This window comes from Callospermophilus lateralis, chromosome 10, assembly GCF_048772815.1.
Source record: "Callospermophilus lateralis isolate mCalLat2 chromosome 10, mCalLat2.hap1, whole genome shotgun sequence".
Taxonomy (NCBI): Eukaryota; Metazoa; Chordata; class Mammalia; order Rodentia; family Sciuridae; genus Callospermophilus; species Callospermophilus lateralis.
In genome coordinates this window covers 127,918,123-127,943,096 of record NC_135314.1, presented here as the reverse complement: position 1 = coordinate 127,943,096, position 24,974 = coordinate 127,918,123, and the positions used below count along the sequence as shown (strand labels likewise).

At 39.8% G+C, this 24,974-nt stretch overlaps 1 protein-coding gene across 1 annotated transcript in view; it reads right to left on the bottom strand.

The window, feature by feature from the left end:
• The window catches only part of Cpne4 (copine 4), a 337,088-nt gene that overhangs the window by 103,090 nt on the left and 209,024 nt on the right, over window positions 1-24,974 (bottom strand). The window contains exons 5-6 of the mRNA XM_076867682.2: window positions 19,330-19,413; window positions 16,462-16,551 (exon numbers count right to left, since the gene is read on the bottom strand). Coding sequence (XP_076723797.1) covers window positions 16,462-16,551; window positions 19,330-19,413 — 174 coding nt within the window. The remainder of the gene's footprint in view (window positions 1-16,461; window positions 16,552-19,329; window positions 19,414-24,974) is intronic.

Below are 24,974 nucleotides of genomic sequence, written 5' to 3'. Positions count from 1 at the left end.
GCCTAGTTCACTTGTTTTAAAGAACAGCTGATGAATCATTTGCCATGTGTTTTGCAAAGAACTTAGATGCTATAGCTACAGTCCCAAATGTATACTTAATAACTGTGTGGTATAAGATGTCCTTGCGAAATGAACAACATGGGAATGTGGTATGTGACAAGCTCATTTTAGAAAAATAATGGAATTTTAAAGGGATGGTAGCCTTTCTGCTTGTTTGAGTTCATATCACTGAGAACTCACTCTATTTCCTGGTTGCTTTAAGCCTACAAAGACAGTAGAATTTAAGAGATGATAAGCCAAATTGATCCATCGTCTATTTCCTATCTTTGTTCAATGTCACCAAACAAAAATAGAATATGCTTGCCCATCACCAGGAAAACCCACTGGGACTTTAAAAATAGTTGTTTCAATTTTGAATGTTTAAGAACTAAAAAGTTCTAAGCCAATGTTACAAACTGGCACACATATTAAAAAATGTGTGTGTGAATCTTAAACGAGTGCTTTCTTTTTTCCTTATTGTGAATGTAGTACATCATTAAGGAAGAAAATTTAAAAAACAATCCTAAAAAATAAGGAGCTTTATGATTTTACCACTGAGAAATATATACTGTTGCATTACACATTTGAGCACTTACATGTATGTCTGCACACAAGTTTGCCATCTAACTTACTGATTCTTGCATTTATTCCCCAGCTCAGCTCTCAGAGGAGTCCCTGAGAGTCAAATTCATGTAGCCAACTGCCATGTTGTCCAGCTATCCTGGTTGGCTCAGAACTGAGTGGCATCCACAGACTTGGGACTTCCAGTGCTGAATGTAAGATAATCCTGGGCCAATGTGCCCACTGAATGGTCCATGAATGCCTTAAACTCAGTAAGTACAAAACTGAACTCATCTTTCCCATCCCAAATCTCCTGCTCCTTCAGTGGTCTCATCTTGAGGTATGGTACCATCTTCCATCCATATGACCAAGCCAAGACTCAAGGACTAATTCTTGAGTCTTTCCTCTTTCTCTCTCTCTATACAACAGGCAAGCTGATACCAAGTTCTGGTCATGCCTGGCTAGTTTACTGCTATGACTTCTAACTGAATTTCTTACTTTACTCATTCATATTCTCATTCAATCCAAGTTCCATGAAACATGCAGAGTATCAATCCCTAGGATTCCAACATCATCCCATCACTTTCCTGCATAGAACCCATCAGTGAATCCTGCTACCCTTGGGATAAAAATCTGAGCTCCTTAGCATGACTCATGAGGTTCTCTTCACCTCACAAGCTTTGTCATCTCTTGTCCTTTCCCAACACATTAAAATGCCACCACATTGAACCTATTAATCACAAATTTCTAGGCCTTTGCACATGCTTTCCAGAACCTAGTTCAGACACCATGTTCTCCTAGGAAGGCTACCTTGAAGCCAACATACATCTTCTGTTCTCAGAAGTTTAGGTGACTTACACATCAGAAGAATTTTGAGGACTAGTTGGCTGAAAAAAGTCTTAGGAAACTTACTGGAAACTCTTGTTTCAGTCTGGCTGGCTGCCTTTTTAATACTCTTAAGAAAAATATCCCAGCAAGGAGGCCAGCTGCGGTAGCACACACCTATAATCCCAGCTACTGGGGAGGCTGAGGCAGGAGGACTTCCAGTGTGAGGCTAGCCTGGATAACACAGCAAGACCCTGTCTCTTGTAACAAAAGTAATGGGGCTGTAGCTGTAGCTCAGTAGTAGAGCACATATTCACGGACCTCAATTCAATCCCCAACATTACCCTGCCCCCCCCACCAAATCCCAAGGGATTACTTTTTCTCAGTCTTTAAATTAAGCAGTGGTCCTTTACTCTGACTGCACATTAGAATCACCTTGGCAGCTTTTCACTTTTTCTGATGCTTTGCCCCTTTACCCAGAAATTATGTTTGTTTGAGGTGGGGGTCTAGGAATAAATATTTTTAAAGCTCCCCAGGTGATTTTAATATGCATCCTAGGGTGAGAACCACTGCATTAGCGATGCCATTAGCAGTCCCACCTGGTTTGTATACAAATCTTTTCTTCCCAGCCTAATATTAACTACAGGCTTCCTCACTTACTATGAATCACAATCTGGAAAATCCTGCAGGAGAAACTTTCCTACCTGTGCATCAGGGGCCAGCTTTAGCCGCAATAGAATGATATTTTGATAGCCATGTTTCTGAATTGTGCCTTTCTTTCCCTCTTAGTCCAAATTCAGGAAGAGACAACAAGGCATTTTAACCCTTCACTCCCAACAAAGAGGAAGAGATTAAAGATTCAAATTGAGTAAAGTAGTGGTTCTTACCCAGGGACAATTCCACCCTTGGGGACCTTTGGCAGTATGTGGAGACATTTTTGGTTGTAACAACTGGGAGAGATGCTGCTCTCAACAGATAGGTAGAAGCTCACTAAATGTGCACTGGGATGTCACTGATCATCCTAGGATGCACAGGCCCGTGCCCAACCCTTGGCCCCAGCTATTGCAAAGAATTATCCAACTGAAGATGTCAGCAGTGTTGAGGTTGAGGAGTGCTGATGGAGACATGACTCCAAAGCTGCCTTCTAGATTTAAAATACATTTGTCAATGACTATCTGGGGAAGGGTCCTTGAACGATATGAGAGACTGGAGTGAAGTGGGCAGATGAATATTGGTTTTGGAAAGAAAAAAAGAGTGGACGCAGACATAAAGAAAGGCTCAGGTGGAGGTGGGTACGCTGAAGGAAACATGCTGTGGAGGTTGTCTCTTGACCAGTTCTCTAGTAGTCATTCTCTAACATGATCTCTGGACCAGCAGCATCAGAAGCATCTGAGAACGTGTTAGAAATGCCAATCCTCAGGCCTCCCCCTAGATCGACTGCGTCATAGACTCCAGGGATGGGATCCAGCAATCTGTGTTTTCACAAGCCCTCCAGGTGGTTCTGATGTTGCTGAAATGGACAAGACCGTACTAGATCACACGCGGACCTTATCTCAATGTCTGTTGCGGTTTGGCACATTTAATGCCCTCAGGAGTCACTTTCATTATTGGGAGTAGCAGGGTTGAAGGAACTGTAATAAGAGAGTTTATGGCGAGAGCCAGCTGGTCTTGCAGGGGAAATGAGCTGGAGGTAATGCTTCCTGACAAGTCCATTTAGTGATTTTATTCTTCCATGGGATAGCTGTCATAAAGTGTTTTAAATGCCAGTGCAATCAGGCATGGGGTGGTCAACAACAGCAATGCCGGGCACAGATTTTATTGCCAAGGGAAAGGCAAGGGGGCGGGGATGTAAGTCAATGGCTGAAAAAGTTCTGAGGATCAGAATCTAAGAGGATGGCCCTTTCTTTCCTCACACACTTGGAGACTTAATTGAATCCTGTTTGTCTCACTCACCACCCCGTCCCCACCTCCCTCTCCTGATTTATTCCTTTGAAAATCTCATAGCTTAAAGGTAAGCCGGGATTTATCATTCTTAGCCCTGGACTTGGTCGGTGCTTCTTTTCGGAGACTGTTCAAAGGAATTCAAGTACCAACCCAGGAACTTGTGCCAGTGAAATGCGAGGAACTTGACATTTGGAAAGTCCACACAGCTGCTTTCTTTCCCATTTCTTTTCTGAGAAAAAATTGAGTCCCCTTTGTCCTCTGACATCTCTGCTGTGAAAGCCAGCTATGGCCAAAATTCTGTTTCTTCTTTTTGTGACTATCCTTCTGGCCCCTCATTCCCAAAGGAGTTTTTTTTTTTTTTTTCCATGTTGGTTTCTTCCCATCAAGACTTTTCCCTTCTTTCCTTTCTTTATTGTAACCTGGGGTTGGTGGAGAGAAATAAAATTTGATCGAAGGGAAAAAAAAAAAACTGTTAGGAGGGGATATGATGAGAAAGAGGCTCAATGAGAGCTGAATAAGCTAATTAGAACACACAGCATTAAGGAAAATAAAGTTTCTATGATTAATTTAGACCAGCCTTAAATGAAAGAAGGTATCCCAGCCAATAGTGATGTGATGGAAATATTAACCTAATGAGTAGATCATTATATGCAAGGGTAAGAATAAATAGAAGAGAGGGATATTTTTCTAGGGGTCCAAATTACCAAAACCTGGTAGGATGTCTTCCATAAGATCTGACTGATTTAACTGTAGGCATCTGCACATATCCATCCATCCATTCATCAATCCATCCATCCATCCATCCATCCTTCCTCTCAACAGTTATTTATTAAGAAGCTATAATGTATATAACAAGCACTGTAGGAGCTAAAGATGTACAGGTGAATTAGATAGGGTAATTTCTTTCCCTTGGACCTTGGAACTTATATTTCAGAATATAAGGAACTCATATTTCAGAAGAGGAGACAAACCATAACTTGTATTTCAGAAGAGGAGACAAACCATAAACATGTAAACAAATAAACAAGATGATTGCAGATGATGGTAAGCGCTATGAGGGAGATTAAGAGGGTGGTGACTTGGAGAAGAACTGGAGAAATATAAGTATGAACGAACTTTGGGAAGACATCTCTGAGTGGCTGAGTTTTGAGCTGACAATATTAAGGTTAAGAATGTGCCAACTTTGCAGAGATAGGGAGAAGGTGTAGGGATAGGAACTTCTAGCAACATCTAGAAATGTGAACTGAGTGGGCTACTTGAGCCTGCCAAGAAAATTATCCATAACCTGGAATTCATTCCACGAGTAAAACTGCAAGTCCTTTAATGCCACACTGAAGCTGTGTTTCCCAGGCCCTCCTAGTGATGATATATTTTCCTGCTAGAGTGTAACATTGCTTTGTTCTGCTATTTGCCATTTATTAATGAAAAGCTCAGACTCTGTAATATCATACATGTTAAACTATGTGTTCCTGTATGTATATGGTATATAATGTAATGGTTTTTGTCTGATAGCAAAGGTAACCCTGAAGCTTATAGTTTGTTGAAGGACAGGAACCAGGTTTGTATCTAGAAATCTTAGTCCTATTTTAAAGAGGAAATGACTACGTAGACTGAATGCTCTTGGAGAACAGTTTTATCATCTCATTGGCTTTTCTAATTAGCTAATGAGTTGGATAAAATTTTTGACACATGTTCATTTGGTAGCTCAGTGAGAGTCATGCTTTTTAACTTTTTGAGAGTCATACTGCGACAAGACTAACCACAGCACAACTCGGGAGTCTAGAGTCCACAATTAGCTTTAATGAATCCATGAAGTCCTAGAATTTTCTGCATTTTTAAAAGAAAATATCTTATGAGCCTAATCTGACTGTCCAGACTTTTGAGATCCCGAGTCAAAACTGCTGACCAGAGTGGAATCTCTTGAGGCTCCTCATAGGCCCTTGCCCTGAAATGCCCACGCTCACCCAGGTAATGTTTTGGTTGCTAATTCTACTTCATTAGTATCCAGATACAGGAAGGGCTTCATGGTATGAAGCATGAGGATTATAGTTTTTTTGTCAAATCAATGTGAAGTGCATTGGCTTCCTGACTTGGGCCCCTGCTTCTTGCATGAATCAATTCTTTCAGGTCCCATCATGTTTGAGTGATGGACAGAGCTGAGTTCCTGAATCGGTAAGAAGCTAGAGACCAGGTCAGGTGAAAGAGGATCCTGACTGGAATTATCCAGCATGAGCAGCCCTGCAGGCCACGGGAGATGGCATCTCTCTATCTCTCGCTTTCCAGCCTTCAAACAGTGTGGGGCAGAGGTGGGGGTGAGCGTCACACTGTCTTCCCTTTATTGAAGATTGTCCAAAAAACATTTCTGCTCTTTTGTGGCAAGTTCAAGGTTACATAGAAGAAGGTAATTCACATAGTCTCAAAAAGCAAATAATTTCCTAAGAAGCCAACTTGCTCGTCCTTGACATTTGTTTCATGTACTTCACACAAACAAAACCCTGGCCTTCGGTAACCCCTTTTTGGAAACCCTTTCTAGAAGCACTTTGCAGACAGATGGGGTCTCCTGAGGAGATGCTGATACCTCCTCCAGCTCCTGAGGAAGGCCTCTAGGTTTTCCTCCCAGCCACCAAAGAAAGGGTCATTTCTTCTGGCTTCAAGGATCTTCTGTTTTTAAAAGCTGAGCTTCTCATGTTCAGCTTTGAGGAGCTGAGAAAACTGTCTTCATGTTTTATTGGATGATGTTATTGAAAATAAATACTTTGCAGAAAGAGGTGTTCCGAATGGCTGCAGATGGGGATTTATTTTTCCAAGGACATTCCTGTATAATGTTTAAAATTGCGGGAGGGAAGCTGCATGCTCTGCAAAAGTCAACTCAATGCAAAGGCCTCTTGAGAAGCCAACCCAGTTTGTGAAAAATCTTCCTATTGATAAGGCTAGGTTAAAAAAAAAATTGCAAAAGTGCAGAAATAAAAAATCAAGATCTTGAGGCAATGTTTCCAGTTGCAGTGTTAAAAATAATGAAGTAGTTCATGTAAACACAAGAAAGCAAAAAAAAAAAAAAAAAAAGCTAATAAGTAAATTAAGAGCAACCACATAGCCAGTGTCACCAGTTTGGGACATCATTTGAATAAAGCTCTGAGTCCTACTAGTTTGAGTTACTCTACAAAGCTGTATTAGGGGATTTTTCAAAATTTCTACTCAGGATATTCCTCCCATTTATCATTCAACAACTTCATCCAACCCCCCAGTTTTCCTGAAGCATCTTCCCAATAGCTAGTTACCTATCAATTTCCAGTGCAGAATTGGGCCACAACTAGGTTAAATAATGTAAGTAAACTGCTTCCAGTCACAACCATGGAGATTTGTTAGGATGCACGTTCTGTCTACAGGGGAGATGACCATCTAAATGATAAGAGGATTCCCATTTCTACTTTCATCTAGAGAGTTCCCCAGGGCACTAACTAACTACCTACCCAAGACTGACAGGTGGACTCTGTCTTGACTCTCAAAAACACAACATAATTGTAGACAAATTTCACAATAAAATAGTTTGTCCAGATTGTGCTACCTCTACTATGCTCTTTGGTCATAATGATGGGTCCAAGAAGGACTTGTTCCTCTGCCCACAAGGATTTCTGAAACCGGAGAACTGAGAATCAGAAGTAATCTCTCAGGAGCTGCCGTACCCCCATCCTAGGTTACTGAGAGAGCAGGAGCCATTGGACATATGGCCACCAGATTGAGACAGAAGTCATACATTCCTTTAGGACAATGACAGGTAGCTTCACAAGAGGAGTTTTGAAGTCATATTAACAGGAAGAAGATTTTTGTTTATTTACTTTTTATGGTGATAAAAAAGTACAGAACATAGAATTTACCATTTTAGCCATTCTTAAGTGTTCAGCTCTGTGGCATTCAATGTGTTCAACACTGTGTGGAAACATTACCATACCTATTTCCAGAACTTTCCATGTTCCTCAAATCTGTTTTGTTTTGTGTTTCCTTTCTGGGCATCCAAATAGACTAAATGCCCCAGTTCCACTTGCAGCTATGTGGCTTTGTGACTGATTTCTCCTCCCTGGAATATAGGCAGCAATGCCAAAGCTGTTTTTAGCTATGACTTCTTGAGAGGCCTTCCCCCATATTGCTCCCTTGGGCCTGTAGGGTGTAAATAAAAATGAGGCCCTAAGGTATGGATCAGACAGAAGATAAAAGCAAGCTGGGTTCTTGAATCACTTCATAAAGGAGAGGCAGGCATTGATTTGGAAATTTTGCCTTGGATTGTTATATAAGCCACAAACAAACTTCTATTACAGAGGGCTCTTTTCTTTTCTTTTTTTTTCTAACAGCAGAATGGTTTAATTTACAATAATTATATGGTTCAATGAGGAAATTTAAGCAAAGTGGCCTCGCCCAGTTCCTGATACCTGGTAAAAGCTCAGTAAATAGAGTTCAGAGCAGAGACAATGGAGCATGAGAGTCCCGGGTTTAAAGTCTGACTGTGCTAACTTAGCTGTGTAATCCTAAGCAATTTTCTAAAATTTGAATTCTTGTAAAATAAGGAGATAATATTAATGAAAAAGAAAGAATTATTAAAACGAAGAGAATGTGTAGTTTTTCCTCTCGGTTCAGAAACCTCCTTGGTTCCTGCATGATTGAACATTCTTTAAGTTGGTCTGCTCTTCCACTCGGCAATATTGAACCCAGATCTCAGGAGAGGCGGCCTGCTGGACTCCGGGGTGCCATTTACTTAAGTGGAGTCAAGAATTCCTGTGCCATGGTTGACCCAATAGACAGACACTCTGCTGAGTCTGCAATCCGCTTGTAAATTCCTGCACATTTAAGCAGAGTGAACTATGGACAGGCAGCCCTTGATTCCAGAAAATTGAAAAGAAAGCCCTTGAATTTCAATAGATCTCAAGAAAACTTAAGAAGACCATAAACCATCCAATTTCCCCCCTTCACAATTATAAGGTAGCAGAGAGGGAAGTAAAATTGCTTTCAATTGTCGGAGAATGGAAAGTTCTCTATTACAGGTGTTTCGAGTAATACCAGAAATAGTTGGTAATGGACTCCTCAATTTCAACTGACTGTATTGTGCACCAAGAATTGGCAATTGTTGAAATAACCTAGGGGTTATCTAATGATGGAAGCCCCTTCTATGAATCTGGGGGACGATGCAGTTGAACTGAGGCCACTGTCAGGGATTGAGATCTGGGGGTTGGAAATGGGATGGGGTTTCTTTCTTTTCAAACAGTAAGAACCAGAAGGTTTGTCAGAGAAAATCAGCACAAGAGAGGAAGGAAACGGACATAGCAATTAAGTCTATGTGATCAGAGACAAGATTATAGGCACATAGGGATCCAGGAGTTAAGAATCATATGGGACTGGGAATAATGAGGACAAGGTCCAGGGCAAACTCTAAGAACACACTTGAGGAGTCAAATCCACTTGGCAGTTGTGTGTCAGTCTGGTTCAGAGAGTCCAAACCAAAAACCATGCATTTGTGGAGAAAATATAATTTCATTTCAAGAGGGCTTGGTCACACCTAGGAAAGGAAAGACATGGAGAGCTGGATGTAACTAAAGGAGAAAGGCTAAGGATTTTATATTAGAGCAAGAACAGAGCGTGTGCGTGCGCGCGTGCACACACACACACACACACACACACACACTCACACACATATATTCTTAACTTTGCAGTAGGTGGCAACAAAAAGAAAAAAAAAAAAAGATGCTGAACTACTTAAGGAAAGTACCAGCAGCAAGTTGGTTAGGTCTGCAGAATCAGTAAGAGCATAGTATTGCTCAATGTAGGCAAATAGCTTGCACCAGGCTTGTTTATGTGAGTTGTTAAGAAGAGGATGCCAGGGTCACTGGTTTGGGGTTCTGATTCCATAGGTCCCTTTTCTGATTGGTCAGGTGTGCAACTTTGGGAGTGTCAGAAGGCAAGTCATGCAAATGGCTGTTTTAAGCCAGTCAGGTATGGCAGCCCAAGAGGGAGGGCAGGAGGATAAGCAAGATAAATGGTGAATGAAAATGTCATTTGTTGATTGCTAATTTGTATTGGTGTCTCCTCTTGCCCCTTTATTGGCTTCTGGGTTATACTTGCTTCTACTTGGCTGTAGGGAGCTGCTTCTCCTTCCGTTCTGCTACTTCCTTCTGCCTGGTGGTGGTGTCTTATTTGTGCCCACTCCACCATAACCTCAGTTAATAGTGGGGGACTCTCCCCTGCATGAGGAATGGGGGCGAGTGGACACAGAAGCAACTGTTTCCTGTCATCTTAGTTCTCTCTTCAAGGCACCCGGCTTCCATCAACCCTCCACAGAGGACTCTGTATAGGGGAGTCAGCAAGTTACCTATGTGGTTTGCATGTTGGAGGAGGATATGAAAATGGCCCTGTAATATATGTGATGAAATGTTCTCAGGGTCTTATATAGTGTTCTGGCAGAAAATTTCCCCCAGTACTGGGCACAATTAGGGAACGAATCAATGCTTACTAATGGTGCCCTCCCACCTTCTCTTCTATAAGAACCCCCACCCCAATCTGGAAGAATCTATTCTGAACGTCAGCATTGCATCCTAAAAATATATACTGGTTCTTAACAATGTGTTGATCAAATCAAAGGAAATGATTAAGACCATATTTCATTCAGTCTAAGAGGTACAGCTTTCTTATGAAGCATACACTGATAAGAAGGCATTATGTTTGTTTTATTGATAGCACTTTTTCCTTTAGTTTCATCAGATAATTAATAGTGTCTCAGGCTTTCTGAATTATGTTACATATAGACAATTTTTCTCTGTTAAGTGCTAATATGATAGTAAATAAAACATTTTGGTTGAAAGAGTTATAGGATATGCTCATCAGGATGATATTATTTTCTAGAAAATGAAATATAACAAAATTAATGTGGCACAACCTGATAAAAGAGCATTAAATCTGGATTTTGACAATGTGGGTTTTTTAAGTCCCAGTTTCCTAATCTGTAAAATGAAGATAATGAAACTTACCTCACAGTGTGGATAGAAGTAAATGAAATCATGATTTTGATAAACATTTTATTAACTTGGACATTAACTCTAATATGTAATTTCATTAGATTGTTAACATTAAATGTAACACTAAATCTATTTATAAAGTTTTAGAAGACAATTTGCCTGGGGTGATTTGTTTACAGGGTTGCCATAACAAATGAGAATCCTCTCTGAAAGTTTAAGGTATTTAAGTGTGTCTATATCTAATTGCAGGAATGTCAGGCTCAGTAGACATGGCTGAGAAAACAATGAACTCTGACACCTTCAGAATTACTTTAAAAAACTATTCTCTGTCATCATAGGATTTTATACTTCATTGGCAAATAAAACAAAGATGCCCTACTACTACTTACTTCTCTACTACTGCTTAACATGCTGTTGGGTGTACTCGCCCACATGATTATAGCCACAAGAGATAAGTAAGTAGGAGGAAAAAAAAAACTATCTCTATTTTCAGATAATGTGATTGTATATTTGAAAAGAGCCCCAAGTTAATACAAAAAATTATAATAAACAATAAGAGAACTTGATGAAAGAGCAGTTTAAGAAAACAAAAATCGATGGCCTTTATGTAAGCAAACAATAGTTAGTTAAAGGATCAGAAATGGAAGATGACTTTCCTAAATATACTTTGTTTTGTAGTTTTGACATTGGAACCACATTACCATTTGTTTTATAATTACAAAAAATTTAAATTAGAAGAAAAATTGCCCCTAAACGGAAACAAAATGAAAGAAATGAATCTGACAGTTCTGTGGGCCAGAATATGACCGATGGGGAGGAATTATTTCAAGATACATTAAAACATAAGTCAGTATCTGTAGAAAGATATATGCTATGGAGAAAATTGCAAAATTTCATAATTCATGAATTTCAAAAATTCATTCCTTAAAGCAAAGAAACTATTAAACACTTATATTAGGTTTATGTCAAGAGGACTCAAGGGTCAACTTAAAGGGATTTTCATTGGTCAAATAAGGAACAATTCAATAATTCAGAGAAATAATAACTGAAATAGATTGAAACACTCATGTGAAAGAAAATAAACCTATGAATTCTTAATAATACTAAAGGCACTCTTGCCAGAAGACAGACCCTGAATCTGATCAAGTTTCAACTGCCATTTTTAGGAAACAGAGATTGTGAGAAATGCTACAGGACAAACCAACATGGTTTCTTCATTAGCAAAACTGCAGGGAAAAAAATTAAAAGAGGGACAATGAACCAACTAAAAAAAGACTTCAGAGACATTTCATTCAGATTCAGTGACAGGATCTTGTTTAAATCCTAATTTAAAACAAAAAAAACAAACAAACAGAAGTATCTAATATAAGTCACGTTATCAAAACTGTATTAGTCAAGGTCCTCATAGTAATGCTTGAGTCTTCAGATTGCTAACAGAAATAAGGTTTCTTCAGCTTCAAATTATCCAATATGGTGTCCACAATATTGGATAATTCCAAATTTTTCTCCCCATTCTAGTAGAGTTCATTGGGTTACAGGATCAGTGTCAATACCAAATATCTATTGTTAGGTCACAAAAACTCCAGGAGCTTTGTTCCAGAACTTAAATCACAAACAAGTAAAAATGCAAGAGTTGAGCCAGGCATGTTGGAGCACGCCTGTAATCCCAGCAGCTCAGGAGGCTGAGGCAGGAGGATTTCGAAGTCAAAGGCAGCCTCAGCAACAGCGAGGTGCTAAGCAATTCAGTGAGACCCTGTCTCTAAATAAAATACAAAATAGGGCTGGGGATGTGGCTCAGTGGCCAAGGGCTCCTGAGTTCAATCTCTGGTACCAAAACAAAACAAAACAAAAAAACCAACAACAACAATGCAAGAGTTGAAACACTTTCTAGTATGGAGACTTAGAAAACTCATTATCTTCTTACTACTATTTCTTGCAGTTCATTTTTTTTTCCCTGTTTTCTTTCTTACTGCTAAGTTCTGGTAGTTAACTATTGAATGGTTTTCAGTGTCATTTGTTTGAGACAGTTGCTGAGATTTTGGCAGCCAGGCTTACTGACAGTTGAATATTGGACCTTGGATGCAGGATTTAGAATACATGTATATTCTAGGAGGCTTATGAATTATAAAGCTATATATTCGTTATAAACATTCTGGTTTTCTGTGTTTGGAAACATGTTTTTCTTACTTTCTTTAAAGATTCATAATTCATGAATTTCAAAAATTCATTCCTTCAAGCAAAGAAACTATTAAACACTTATATTAGGTTTATGTCAAGAGAACTCAAGGGTCTTTTTGAGTGTTTAATTTTTAAATATAAATGTTATGAATTTTAAATATAAAAAACAAAAAGAAAAAAGAAAAACAAATAAAACCAATTATTTAATAAATGAGAGAGTTGGGCAAATCTAAATAATGGCAGAATTTAAGGATGTATATTTAATATTTTCAGGCATGATAATGGTTTTGAGGCTATGTTTATAGAGAGATTCTTTATCCTTTAGCAATATGTACTGAAGCACTTTCAGGTGAGACTTGTTCCAAAATGATCCAGTGGTGGAGAGAGAGATGGGGAAATGACCACTGAGGGAAGCAGGTGACATAAAACTGGCCCTGATTCAGAGCTGCTGAGTGTGTGATAGGAGAGGTGGCATCATACTATCTTCCTACTTTCATGTGTGTTTAAGTGTTTCCTTAATAAATAAGTTAAAGATCAATTTTGGAAAAAGTTATTTGGATATTGTTTTTTGTTTTCCCATAAAAGAGAAGTACACAATGAAATTACAACAAAAAGTTCTTTAAACTGGGTGTTCGTGCGTGTCTTGAACGAATGGAAATTTTTAAAGATATAAAGCCTTGTTGGAACAAAAGCCTAATTGTTAGAATTTTGCTAAGATTTACCATCTACCTTGACAGAGGGTTTTTAAGAAATTTTGTGTCTGGGCTGGGGTTGTGGCTCAGAGGTGGAGCACCAGACTAGCATGTGTGAGGCACTGGGTTTGATCCTCAGCACCACATTAAAAAAATAAAATAAAGATATTGTGTCCACCGAAAACTAAAAAATAAATATTAAAAAAAATTCACTTTCTGATTTTTGGGGGGTGGGAGACGTTGCAGGAGAATGATAACCCCATAGACAGAGTGCTGCCTGACAGTATGTACCACTTCATTTTGGAGAAGGCCTTAGGAGAATTTCACTGTTGTCTTTGTAACAAAATAATCAATAAATGCAAATAAAGGGTTATACAGGAGTGTATTTTGTCTTGTGGAAAAGCTGTATTTGGTTATTTTGAGCACATGAGCGACAACACCAGCATACCCGTGATTATGGGTGTCTCCTCCTCAGAAAAGCCCCATTGATCTCTCTCTGCCTCTCTTGATCTTCCATACATTAATTGCAGAAACAGCTACTGGATATTGACTTGGGCCAAGCACGGTGCTAGACGCCTGGATATGTAGTGAACAAAATCGAGTCTACCCTCAAGGAGCAAACTGGAAAGAATCAATTATCACTGGGGACATAGAGAGGTATGTGGGCCTTAGGCAATGGATGGGTTGTAATGAAAGGAGCAAAAGTTTACTCCAGGGTTTCTCAAAGGGTGCTCCTAGACCAGCAGTATTAGCACGACCTGGGAACTTGTCAGAAATGCAGATTCTCAGGTCCGCAGTGGGCCTCTTGAGTTAGAAACGGGGGCAGCGGGGGCGGGGCGGGGGGTGAAGCAAAGTATTTTAGAAAGTCCTCCAAGTAATTTGGATGCATCATAAATTGGAAAGCCATTGGTCTATGCCAGTGGCTCTTAATTGAAAATGATGTTACCCTCTGGGGAACATTTATTTAGTAATGTCTGAATACACTTTTGGTTGTCAAACGGATAGAGAAAGCTGGTATTTGCCAGAGCATCTGTGTGTGTGTCAGGGGGTAAAATACTACTGGCATCTAGTAGCCAGGGATGCTGCTAAACAAATCCAACACACAGGATAGCCCTGAACAGCAAAATCCAAAATGTCAATAGTGTAGCTGTTGAGAAACTCTGATCGATCCTTCCTTCCTCCCTGCCTTTTGTTTCCTTCCATTCCTCCCTTTCTTTCTTCCTCTCTCATTCTTTATTTATGCCTTTCTGCTCTTTCTGTCTCTCTGCTTATCTGTTCCTTGTCCCACTTCTCCATCCATGATCTTTACTGTCCCTTGTTCCCATAGAGACATTAGCATATTCAAAAGGCTCCCAAGCACTCCTTTTATATTTTTATTCATTCAGATACAGAAAACCTTTATCCATTTAATAACTCCCCATGACAAAACTGATCTGTGGCTAATGGAGGTATTCTTCTATTTCTGACCAAAGGGAGGCATTTTCTTCCCTGGGAATGGGACAGTGCTGCTCAGATCACAGGTGATAATTTCCATGCCATGCCTGAAGCTGTAGCTCTCGGCCATCTTTCATAGGAACTTCCACCTGAAACCCCAACAGCCAGGAATTCTGATTTTTTGAAATGAAACAGTTTTCAGCAGGAGTTGAGTCTTGAGCTACCTTGGCTCCGACAGGAGACATCAGATAGAATGGACTTGCTCCTCAGGAAGATGGAAGTAAATGTGTCCACTGAGAGTTCAACCCAGAAGGGGTTCACACACAATGGGTTCAAACAAAGACATATAAAGTCACCTTAAAGAGGCGAGGACTGACCAACCAGATGAGATTCTAACCTGATGGAAACGTGGACAAATCAAAAGAACTTTATCCATCAGAACAAGGTCTGATGGGGTGAAAGGAGTGAGGAGAATGTAAAGTTACACAGGCAATCATCTCACCCTTTCTTGGGAACAGGTGCCCTTAAAGGTCAACATGAACGTTTATTCTGCCTGATGGACCATTATTCCCATAGTGGAGGTAGATGCCCTGGCTTTCAGAATGTCAAGTCATTGATAGACTCAATTATCTAGCATCCTTGGCTGTGCCTGGGTCTCTAAGTGTCACCTTCTGACAACTGTCTTCCCTATGGTTCACCCACAACAAAATGCCTGGTGAAGCTGATTGACTGCTGACTCTGCTTGATAGTCATGTTTGTCACTGAACATTAATCAACTGGTCTTTCTGGTTCATAGGCACCAGTCTCCAGTGAGTTACTTAATCATCCTGAACTGATAATATCAACTGTGGGACATTAGAAGCATGGAGGTTCTGGGCTTCCAAGGTAACCAGACCATGGACCTTATGGGGGAATATCTCCTGGAATCTGTTTCTGGCATTTGGTCCTTCTTTTTTTTTTTTTTTTTTTGGTAATTCCTAACCTTCCCAATGCATCTTTTCTTCCAAATTCTGCATTCCCACAGGGCTCAAAAAAAAATTTTTTTTTTAATTTTGGAAAAATGGCCATAATATTTTTCAGCTCCTCCCATCAAGAGGAGGAGTCTATCTCCTCAGCTTTGAATCTGGAATAGCCACATGACCTACTTTGGTTTATGGACTATGGAGAAAGTCACCTGTATAAGTTCTGAGCCTAAGTTTTCAAGAGGTCTTATGGCTTCTGTTTTTGCTTCTTGGGACCCAAAGGTCCAAGCTAGCCTGAAGAATGATGAGAGGTATATGGCCCAATCCACCAGTCATTTCAGATGACAACCAGCCAACCTTTAGAAGCAGAGCCAGCTTGCTCATGGGTAGCAAATGCCTCAGAGACTCCAATCGAGAACCACCTGAGAACCACTTAGATCAGTTCAGTCTAATTTGCCAAAGCACAGAATCATAAGCTAAACAGATGACTGTTATTTTAAACCACTAAATTTTGGAGTAGCATGTTATGGAAATATTTTTTTTCATAACTTCCAATTATAGCCAGAAGTTATTGTCACAGTTTTATTTCTGAGAAGCCATCGGTTTTTATCTCTCGATGTACCACAACTAGGATTTATTTTATTAGTTCATTGTATAAGCCTCAATGACTTTAACAGAAGAAATACTCTCTCTTTCTTCCATTAAGATGCACAAAGGTGGAAGCATTGAATGAATGACTCAGAAAATGTGGGGTTTGTCAACATTTCTATGGGGAGAAAGAGGAAGGTTATTATTTTAAAATTCACATTTCTTGGATAGATTTCTGACCTTCAGCCGGCGATCTGGATCTCCACTGCATAGAGAGTTTACTGATACTTTGAATGATTTCCAGGCTGGGCTTAAGTTATTCATCACAACCTGGGAAAACAAAGAGAGGCATGGTGAGGAGGGGAGAACATGAGTGACATTTTTACATTTCAACATACATTCTATAGGACTGCCAGGACTGTAGCATACAGTTCTTTCTCTTGGTGTCAGCAGAGGTAAAGGCTTGGTAAAGGTGAAGGGTGTGCAGGACAAATCTACTGCGAAAGAATTGGGTGATGTTTGAGTCACGTTAGATTGTAAGAGAAGTTTCTAGAAGAAAAATTCTAGGAACATTCTGACATAGCTCATCACCATCTCAACTAGAATGTACTGGAAAGGCACAACCAGGCAGCTCTTCAGATTACAAAGTCTGTAACATAGTAAAATTATTTTAAAATTAATCATGAACTTGGCCAAATCCTGCCCAAGAGCTCATAAAAACAAAGTCGCATCCTGCCATCTTGGTGGTACAAACAATTCCGTTTGGTTCAGCACGCAAAAGGGACTGCTCTGTATTGTCTACTCTTGGGTGGGGTTCCCAGACCAGGTGCTATATCATATGGGGACTAAAGCCAGAAAAGCCTGGGCCCACCCTGTCCTACTTGCACTCTCCTAGGTGGGTCTCCTAGGTGATTCTGATGCATAAAGTTTGAGAACTGCTGTGCTAGGGGATATACAAATAAAGTCAAATGAAATCGTCCCATTGATTTTTCTTCCTATGAACTTCTTTGTTAGTGGAAGTCTTAGTGTTTAAAATAAATAATTCTCTATTCATATAACATGATTATTTTCTAAATGCTTCCATCTTTCTTCAATAGGATTCCCTAATATAATATGAATTATTGATTATATCATGGGCTCATTATTAAATGTATTTTAAAGTGTTAGAGAAAGAACGTTCCTGTGTGACTTTGTCTTGTCTCCCGAAACACTGAGAGTGATCAAAGTGATAGTAAGAAGGAAAATTAGATAAGATTGTTTGGGTTAATTTCAATTTCTCACCTTTTTTTTTTTAAATAAAAATGCTAAAGTGAAAATGTCTCATTGCAGCAGTTTTTTTTTTAAAAAAAAACTTCATTTAGCAAATCAAAATTTCAACTAGATATTCCATCTAAAATTTAAAATCTGTGCATGTGCTTGTGTACCCATGTGCCTATCTGCACACATGTGTACTTTCCCCCAAGAGAATAGTATTTCCTGGCATTTATTTTGTATCTACTGAGTAAACAAGAGGAAAGATCAATATTATGTTGTTTGACCCACTGAAAGGCTCTACAAATTCATAGAGTCTCATAAGAAACCAAAATTTCTTATGAGACTCCATGAACCCTCAGCCTTAAGGTAAGTGAGGGAAGTTCTAGAGTATCTTAGGGATAGGAGAATTTATTCATACCAATAATGAGAACAGGACTGCTATCAGAAGCAGAAGAAAGAAAGATCTTGTGAGAGAAATTCAATAATATGTTACACACATACTTTCTCCCTGGTTGGTTGAAGCCCCTGTTCACTGACTAGAACAAAAGCACAAATGAATAAATTCCACTGCTGACTTTGTCCAAAGTTTATTTTCCCCCAAGGTGTATGTCACTAAAGGAATCTTTATATATGAAGGAGACTCTAACTGGTGGTGGTGATGAAGGACCACTTGGGACAGCAACTGTGTGAGCTATACTTTAGTCTATTCTCCAGGGGTTAAGTTCCAGAGAATCTCATTGTTCTACAGCATGGACATATTATTTTTATTCAACTCCACTCATTTATTCATTCTTTCATTAAATATATTTTACAAGATGCTAATGATGTGACCGATGATATCCATAATTAGCCCATCCAAGATCATTTAATTTTTGTCTCCTAAGAACAACAGGAAAATCCTCCCTAGCCCCCAACAACACCTGTCACTCTGTCACTTTAGGAAAATAGAGTTGGATTTAAGGCATGGGGTGGTGAGAATACGGTACTCCCACCATCATCCCATGAAGATCATGGGGTCTCTTCTTTCTTGACCCTGCCACTGGTATATACACACAACAGGATCTTCTCTGAGCTCCAAGTCCTTCACCACAATTATTCCATTTTCTTCTTAGAACTGCACTGCAGAACTTACAAGTAAAAAACAACAAATTAAGATCAGGATTGGTTACTGCCTGTGTGTATGAGATGGTGGGTAGTAGGGGTTAGGCTAGGGAGGAATGAGCTTTAGGGTTGTTTTTGCAGAAAGAGGAGGGAAGGTGGGAGAAGGAATATAGTTGACCAACTGGCTCTTGGGACAGGGCAGTTATTCATATGACAGGTCTGACATCAGTCCAGTGTATGTACTTTCCCTAGGGAAGCAGGTTGACTTCCTAAATTGCAGCGAAGCTCAGGGCTGAACAACCGCAGTGTAAACCTTAGCTTTGCCCCTTGCTCACTGTGAGACCTGGAAAAATAACAAAGTCTCCCCAAAGTTCAGTTTGTTTAACTGTAAAGTGGGGGAGATAATAATAATTCCATCAAGGGATTATCATGAAAAGCAAGTAAAATAATGCATGCAAATCACTTAATTGAATGCTTGGTACCTAGTTATCCTCATTAACTGTTAGCTAGTTTTCATATTTTATTAAGAAGTTGCTGGCTGTCTCTGTTCAAGATCAACAATGGAAAAGTGGGGCGATAGGGCTCTTCTCACTGAACATATAAATTGAGAATAAAGAAACTAAGCTAAAAAGGCAAAGACATCTTGAGGGCAGTGCCTATGTACAGACAGTAAGACATAGAAGGTGTCCCTCAAACAGGTCAACTTATCATCTTAGGAGACAAACTGGCATAGCTGGAGATGACTCTTCTTACCTCAGTTCGGTGCACCAGCTGCTGAGTGGCATCATCATTCATGCGAAAAATTTCCAGGAATGGGTCAGATTTACTGAAGAAATCCTAAAACAGAGAAATGGAAACAAAATGATTTTTTCCCTCTGCATTTAATCCATCCCTAATCCATTAGGGAGATTAACCTCCTGGGCCCCTCCCCTGATTTTTCTATTGCCCACATGTGGAATGGAGGGAATGGAGGACAACTAGTCATCCCTTCCTGAATCCTGCTCCTTCCTGTTCACCCACGCTCTCCTCTCCTTGCCCTGAGACAGTGCACAACATCTTTTCTTGCTTTGCTCTTTATCCTTGTGTGTGATCCACCCCTGCCTAGAATAAGCTGCAACTGAACCCCAAGTCCTTCGTGAAATAAGCACTTGGTTGAAATCCAAAGTAATCTTCAAAGATCAGTTCAAACCCCAGTTCCCCGAGAAGCCGTGTATTTGTTGTTTCCAACACATTCATCAGCGTTATCATGGAGTCTACATCTGATGATGACAATATCTTCATCACCTGTGAGTCTGTTTCTATTATCTGGTTTGGGGTATGCTTGTTTTTTTTTTTGATTAAATACACACTATGTGAGAAAAATTATAAAGGTTTTAGATGAGTCTTTAGTTTCTAGCAAGCAGTTGGAATAGCGGGGGGGGGGGGGGAGTCCCTTAAATCCAATTGGGATTAAGCTATTCAGAAGTTGGATTTCTTCAGAAGTCTTTAAATAAAAGGCCCAATCTATTTCTGCTTCCTTTTCTCCTTAGGTGTGGTCCTTAGAGTGCCCTAACGGGAAGCCTGAATGTTTGTGAGAGCTGTTCCTCCTTGATAAAGCCCTCCGTGCAGGTTTTAGTTGTGAGACTTCCTGCTCTTCTCTTATCTCCACTGTCTCCTGGCTCTAAGTTTTTGTTCAATTTCTCTCCATGCTTTTATTTGCTAATTAGTGAATGTCTGGAGAGGATAATCCACTCAAGGTGGTTGAGCTCTTGCCTTCTCTGAAGGGTCTCTTAGTTGCCCTAAATTTCAGTTATTCTTTCTCAGCCCCAGGAGGACATCGAAACCTGCGCTCAGTTTCTCTGTTTCTCAGTAGCTAGTTTCTGGTGACTTCCCAGGCTCTAAATCCACGGTGCGGTGCTTTAGGAATCAGCCTTGGATGGAAAGTCTGTACAGACTGTCTGAATCACCGTGATGGCTTTCTCCTCTCCCAAGAATCTTGGCCCCTCAAATCCTGACAGCCTTGCAACTCTCAAACAGATGCCTCTTGTATCTTTTCTAATGAATAAAGTTGCTTTCAGTGGGAGAGTGATGTAAAACAAATAGGTGCTTCTTAATTGCAGGCAGAACCTATCTATATCCATTCCTTCTTGTAAATTTATTCCTCACCAAATAGGTTACACATTTTGAGAGCAGAGGAATTAGGTCTTACTTTGCTTTACATTTCTATTACTTCCTCAGCATCTTCCATAGCATTTAGATTTTAGCAGTACATGGTGTTTATTGGTTGAATGAATGAATACATAAACAAATGAATGCATGGCACAAATATGTGATATAGGATAGGAAGCTATTTATGCAACAGCCTTATTTATCATACTCTTATATATTTCATCAGGTGTTTTTTTTTTTTAGAAATCTAAACTGTAACAAAACAGAACTAAATTAAAAAAAAAAACTGTCATCATCTTTTATCTCTAAAAGTTAATAAGCTAAATACATTATTTCCTCTTGTGCCATTTTTTTTTTTTTTTGGCCTCTTCTTCTAAACATTTCCTCACAATCGATGTCTTCAGCCATCCTAGTCTTGAGATCAGCAAAACATCTGCAGCTGTACACTAACCATAAAGCTTTCGTGCTGGATGTTAAGATATAAGGAGAGCTAGACCCTGCTCTCAGTCCTGCCAGTACCATCCAGTTTGGTGGTAAGACAAGTATTCGAATCAACATAACCCAGGGCTTATAATGAATGAATCAACGAGCAAGAAATCTTTATAGAAGAGAAGAGAGCTGATGAATTTTGGCTGGAGAAGATGATTGTAAGGAAGATATTTTAGAGAGAGAACAGCCGGAGTGGAAGTGTAAACACGGAGAGGGAGACACCGAGTCCCGTAACTTGACTGCAGTCTAAGAACCTGTTGAGGAGGAGCTGGGGACCGTTGCTGGTCTGGAGAGGAAGCAGGAAGCCACTGAAGGAGTCTAACCAGGAAAGCAATGATTGGCTCGAAGGGGAGAATATGAGCCTAGAGGCTTTGTAGGGTATCCCAGAAAGAGAAGAGATGGGAGGTGGGGATCACTATCTTCTCTTTTGCTTCCTCTCTACCCAACAGGAACTGAACACCACGCTGCACAGTACCTAGTTACATCCTTCTGTTCTACTTCTGGAAGTACCAGATGACCGTAGCCTTTCTCTTCTCAAGAACCCACAATGGCTGCATCCGTCATGAGCCTGCTCCATAAACCTACTCTCCTCCCTGAAACAGCTCATGTCTCTCCCAGACACACTCCCAGCTGATTTCTTTGCATTTGCCAAGACATTTGCCCCTCAGGCCTATTTGTTTCTACACTCATCCTAAAAAAAATTGGAACTTTCCTCTTCTCTCGCCGCTCTAGTGGCTGTGGGCCACACTCTGTTCCTCTGTGCCTCCGGGCTCCCTTTTCAGTAGTTTTGTCTCCATGAATAGACTGTTGGTTCCTCTGGGGATGTGTTTATTAATTATACTTAAAAACTGCTGACCTCAATGGAAGAACTCCATCAATTATTTTACTTTTCCCTCATTATTGACAAATTAAACATTTGTTACCATTTTTTAAATTTAAAATTGTAACATGTAGAGAGAGGACAAAAACAGAAAGAAGGAAAACCTTAACCCATAACCCCACTCATAATTCCACAAATACCAATAGGTATTTTTGTAAATCTTTTTCTAGAATCTAGGCATAATTTTATTTTCTCTCTTTCTTTAAAAATATATAGATGTATCTGTAGCCATACCTTATGTATAATTCAATACCGTATTTCTTTTACTTGGTAGTGTATTGAAGCACTGTATTTTATTTCACATCCTTTTAAAATTACTATTTAGGGTCAGCATGCAGTTGTCAGGAGGGCATCATATAAGACAAAACACACACACACACACACACACACACACACACACAACACACAAAGATCAGATATATTCTCTTTCTTCAAATAACTGAAAATCTAATATGCTTTACCAATGCTTTAACATCCCAGCTCCCCACACGTAAGCTGGCTGGCCTTAGGCAAGATACTTAACTTCCCCAAGTTCAGTTTCCCAGCCATGAATGGAAAGAGTATCACCCTTTACTTTGGCAGGGTGAGAGAAGAAAAGATGATACTGTGCGACCAGGGCATGGCACATGCTAAGCACTCAAAAAATGCTGGCTGCTATGCTTATTATCAACAGAAGACTGAATGCATGAAAATAGTTGGTAAAGAACTATATAAATACCAGGATGATCACTATTAAGGAGATACCTGATTCCTGCAAAGCAACTCAAAAATATCGGCTCAAAAATATCTAGTATAGCTGTTGTGGCTCAGTGGTAGAGTGCTTGCCTAGCATGTGTGAGGCACTGGGTTCCATCCTCAGCACCACATATAAATAAATAAAATAAAGGTCCATTGACAACTAGAAAATATTAGAAAAAATATCAAGTGTATCTGATGGATCTGGGCTTCAGATACCTCAATATTTATAGCAGTTCAATTCACAATAACTGAATTATGGAACCAACCTAGGTGCCCTTCAACAGATGAATGGATAAAGAAAATGTTGTATACATACACCATGGAATATCACTCAGCCATAAAGAAGAGTGAAATTCTGGCATTTTCAGGTAAATGGATGGAGCTGGAAAATATCATGCTAAGTGAAATAAGCCAATCCCCCCCCAAAATAAACAAAGGCTAAATGTTTTCTCTGATATGTGGACGCTAATTCACAATAAGGGGGGGGGCACTAGGGAAGAATAGAGTTATTTTGGATTAGGCAGAAGGCAGTGAAGGGAGGGGAGGGGGTATGAGGGTAGGAAAGATGGTAGAATGAATCAGACATTGTTACCCTATGTGCATATATGACTCATGACCGCTGTGATTCTATATCACGTACAACCAGAAGAATGAGAAGTTATACTCCATTTATGTAAGGTGCGTCAAAGTGCATTCTACTGTCATGTATAAGTAAATCGAACAAATAAAAAAATAGGAAAAAAATATCAAGCGTACATTCAGGTATTTGTAGCTTCTAAATAACAACTCTAGGTCGCTTTAATCCGGAAGTAAAGTGACTCACTTGTAACCAACATATACTATAAAACAGTTGTTAATGGAAGTCACTGGGCCTTTGGATGGTTTGTTGTGCATCCTCAGGTAAATAATCAGACCTCACCAAGCCTCTGTTTCCTTGCGGAGATTGTATGCGATCATTTTCATGGTGTCCTCCTACTCCTCCGTTCTTTGACCTCTTTAAACCCAAGGCTGTTCACCTTCCAATCCAAACTGCACCTTAGTACCCCTGCTTGGTTCTCTGGAGTACTGAGGAATCTGGACAAGACACAGTCACATGTCAAAGGAACTGGGGTCTACAGCACTGGGTCCTTGAGGCTCAGCAGTGACCAGGGCTCCGGATGATAAGTGCTGTTCATGGTGGGAATGGCCATCTAGAACCATACGAAGTGCTATGGAGGGCTCATTTAGTTCCATGAGCAAGTATTCATTTGACTTAAAAGGAACTAAAAAACACAACGGGTCCCTTCCAAACTCCCAAGTCCCCTTGTACTGTAATGTAAATCAGTTAGAGGACAAATTAGAGGTACTTAAGAGACTGCTAAGTGAATGGAAACCATTATAAGCCATTAAGTGAGTAGCTGTAAACTGTCACCTACTCACCCTATAGCTTATAATGGCACCGAGATAGACACTGCAGATCCATTTTAAGATCTCTTCTGAAATGTAGGTAGATGTTGGAGGAGAACGAACACAGTAGTTGAAAGTGGATTAAGGTTCAAAGCTCACTCCCAACTCACCATGCTTTCTATGGGCCTCAGCACCTAGCTCACGTAAATGCCCAAAGACAGCAGTTTGGAAAGATTTCACACAGTCTACTCAGGGCATTAAAAATATCAAAATGTGGTTAGGTCAAAAGGGTAAAATCTTTTCTGATGTCCTCAGACAGAACCCATTACCCTTCCCAGAATACCCCGATTATATGTACATCAATGGTCATATCCTAATATGGCAGTAACATTTTTGTTTTTTAAATTTATGTTTTACTTAGATGATGAATTCCAGGTTGGGATGGGAGAGTGACATGCCTTTTTTTTTTTTTTTTGGTGTGCATTTCCCCCAGTACTTTGTGCATAATAAACTCCTAACACAGTTTGGCAAATGAATGACTGATGAATGAGTGAATAAATCAATCAACGAACGTATAAGAGTGAACCAGTGAATGCATAATTGGGCTGAATACATCTTTTAGGTGGAAGGCGAATGTGATATGCCAACATGTAAGCTGCTGCTGAAGACTTTAAACAGTTGCTGGAGACATTGCTGTCAGTCATTGAGAAAGTATACGGCATCCCCAACTCCCCAATTGTCTAGTTATACTCTAGGA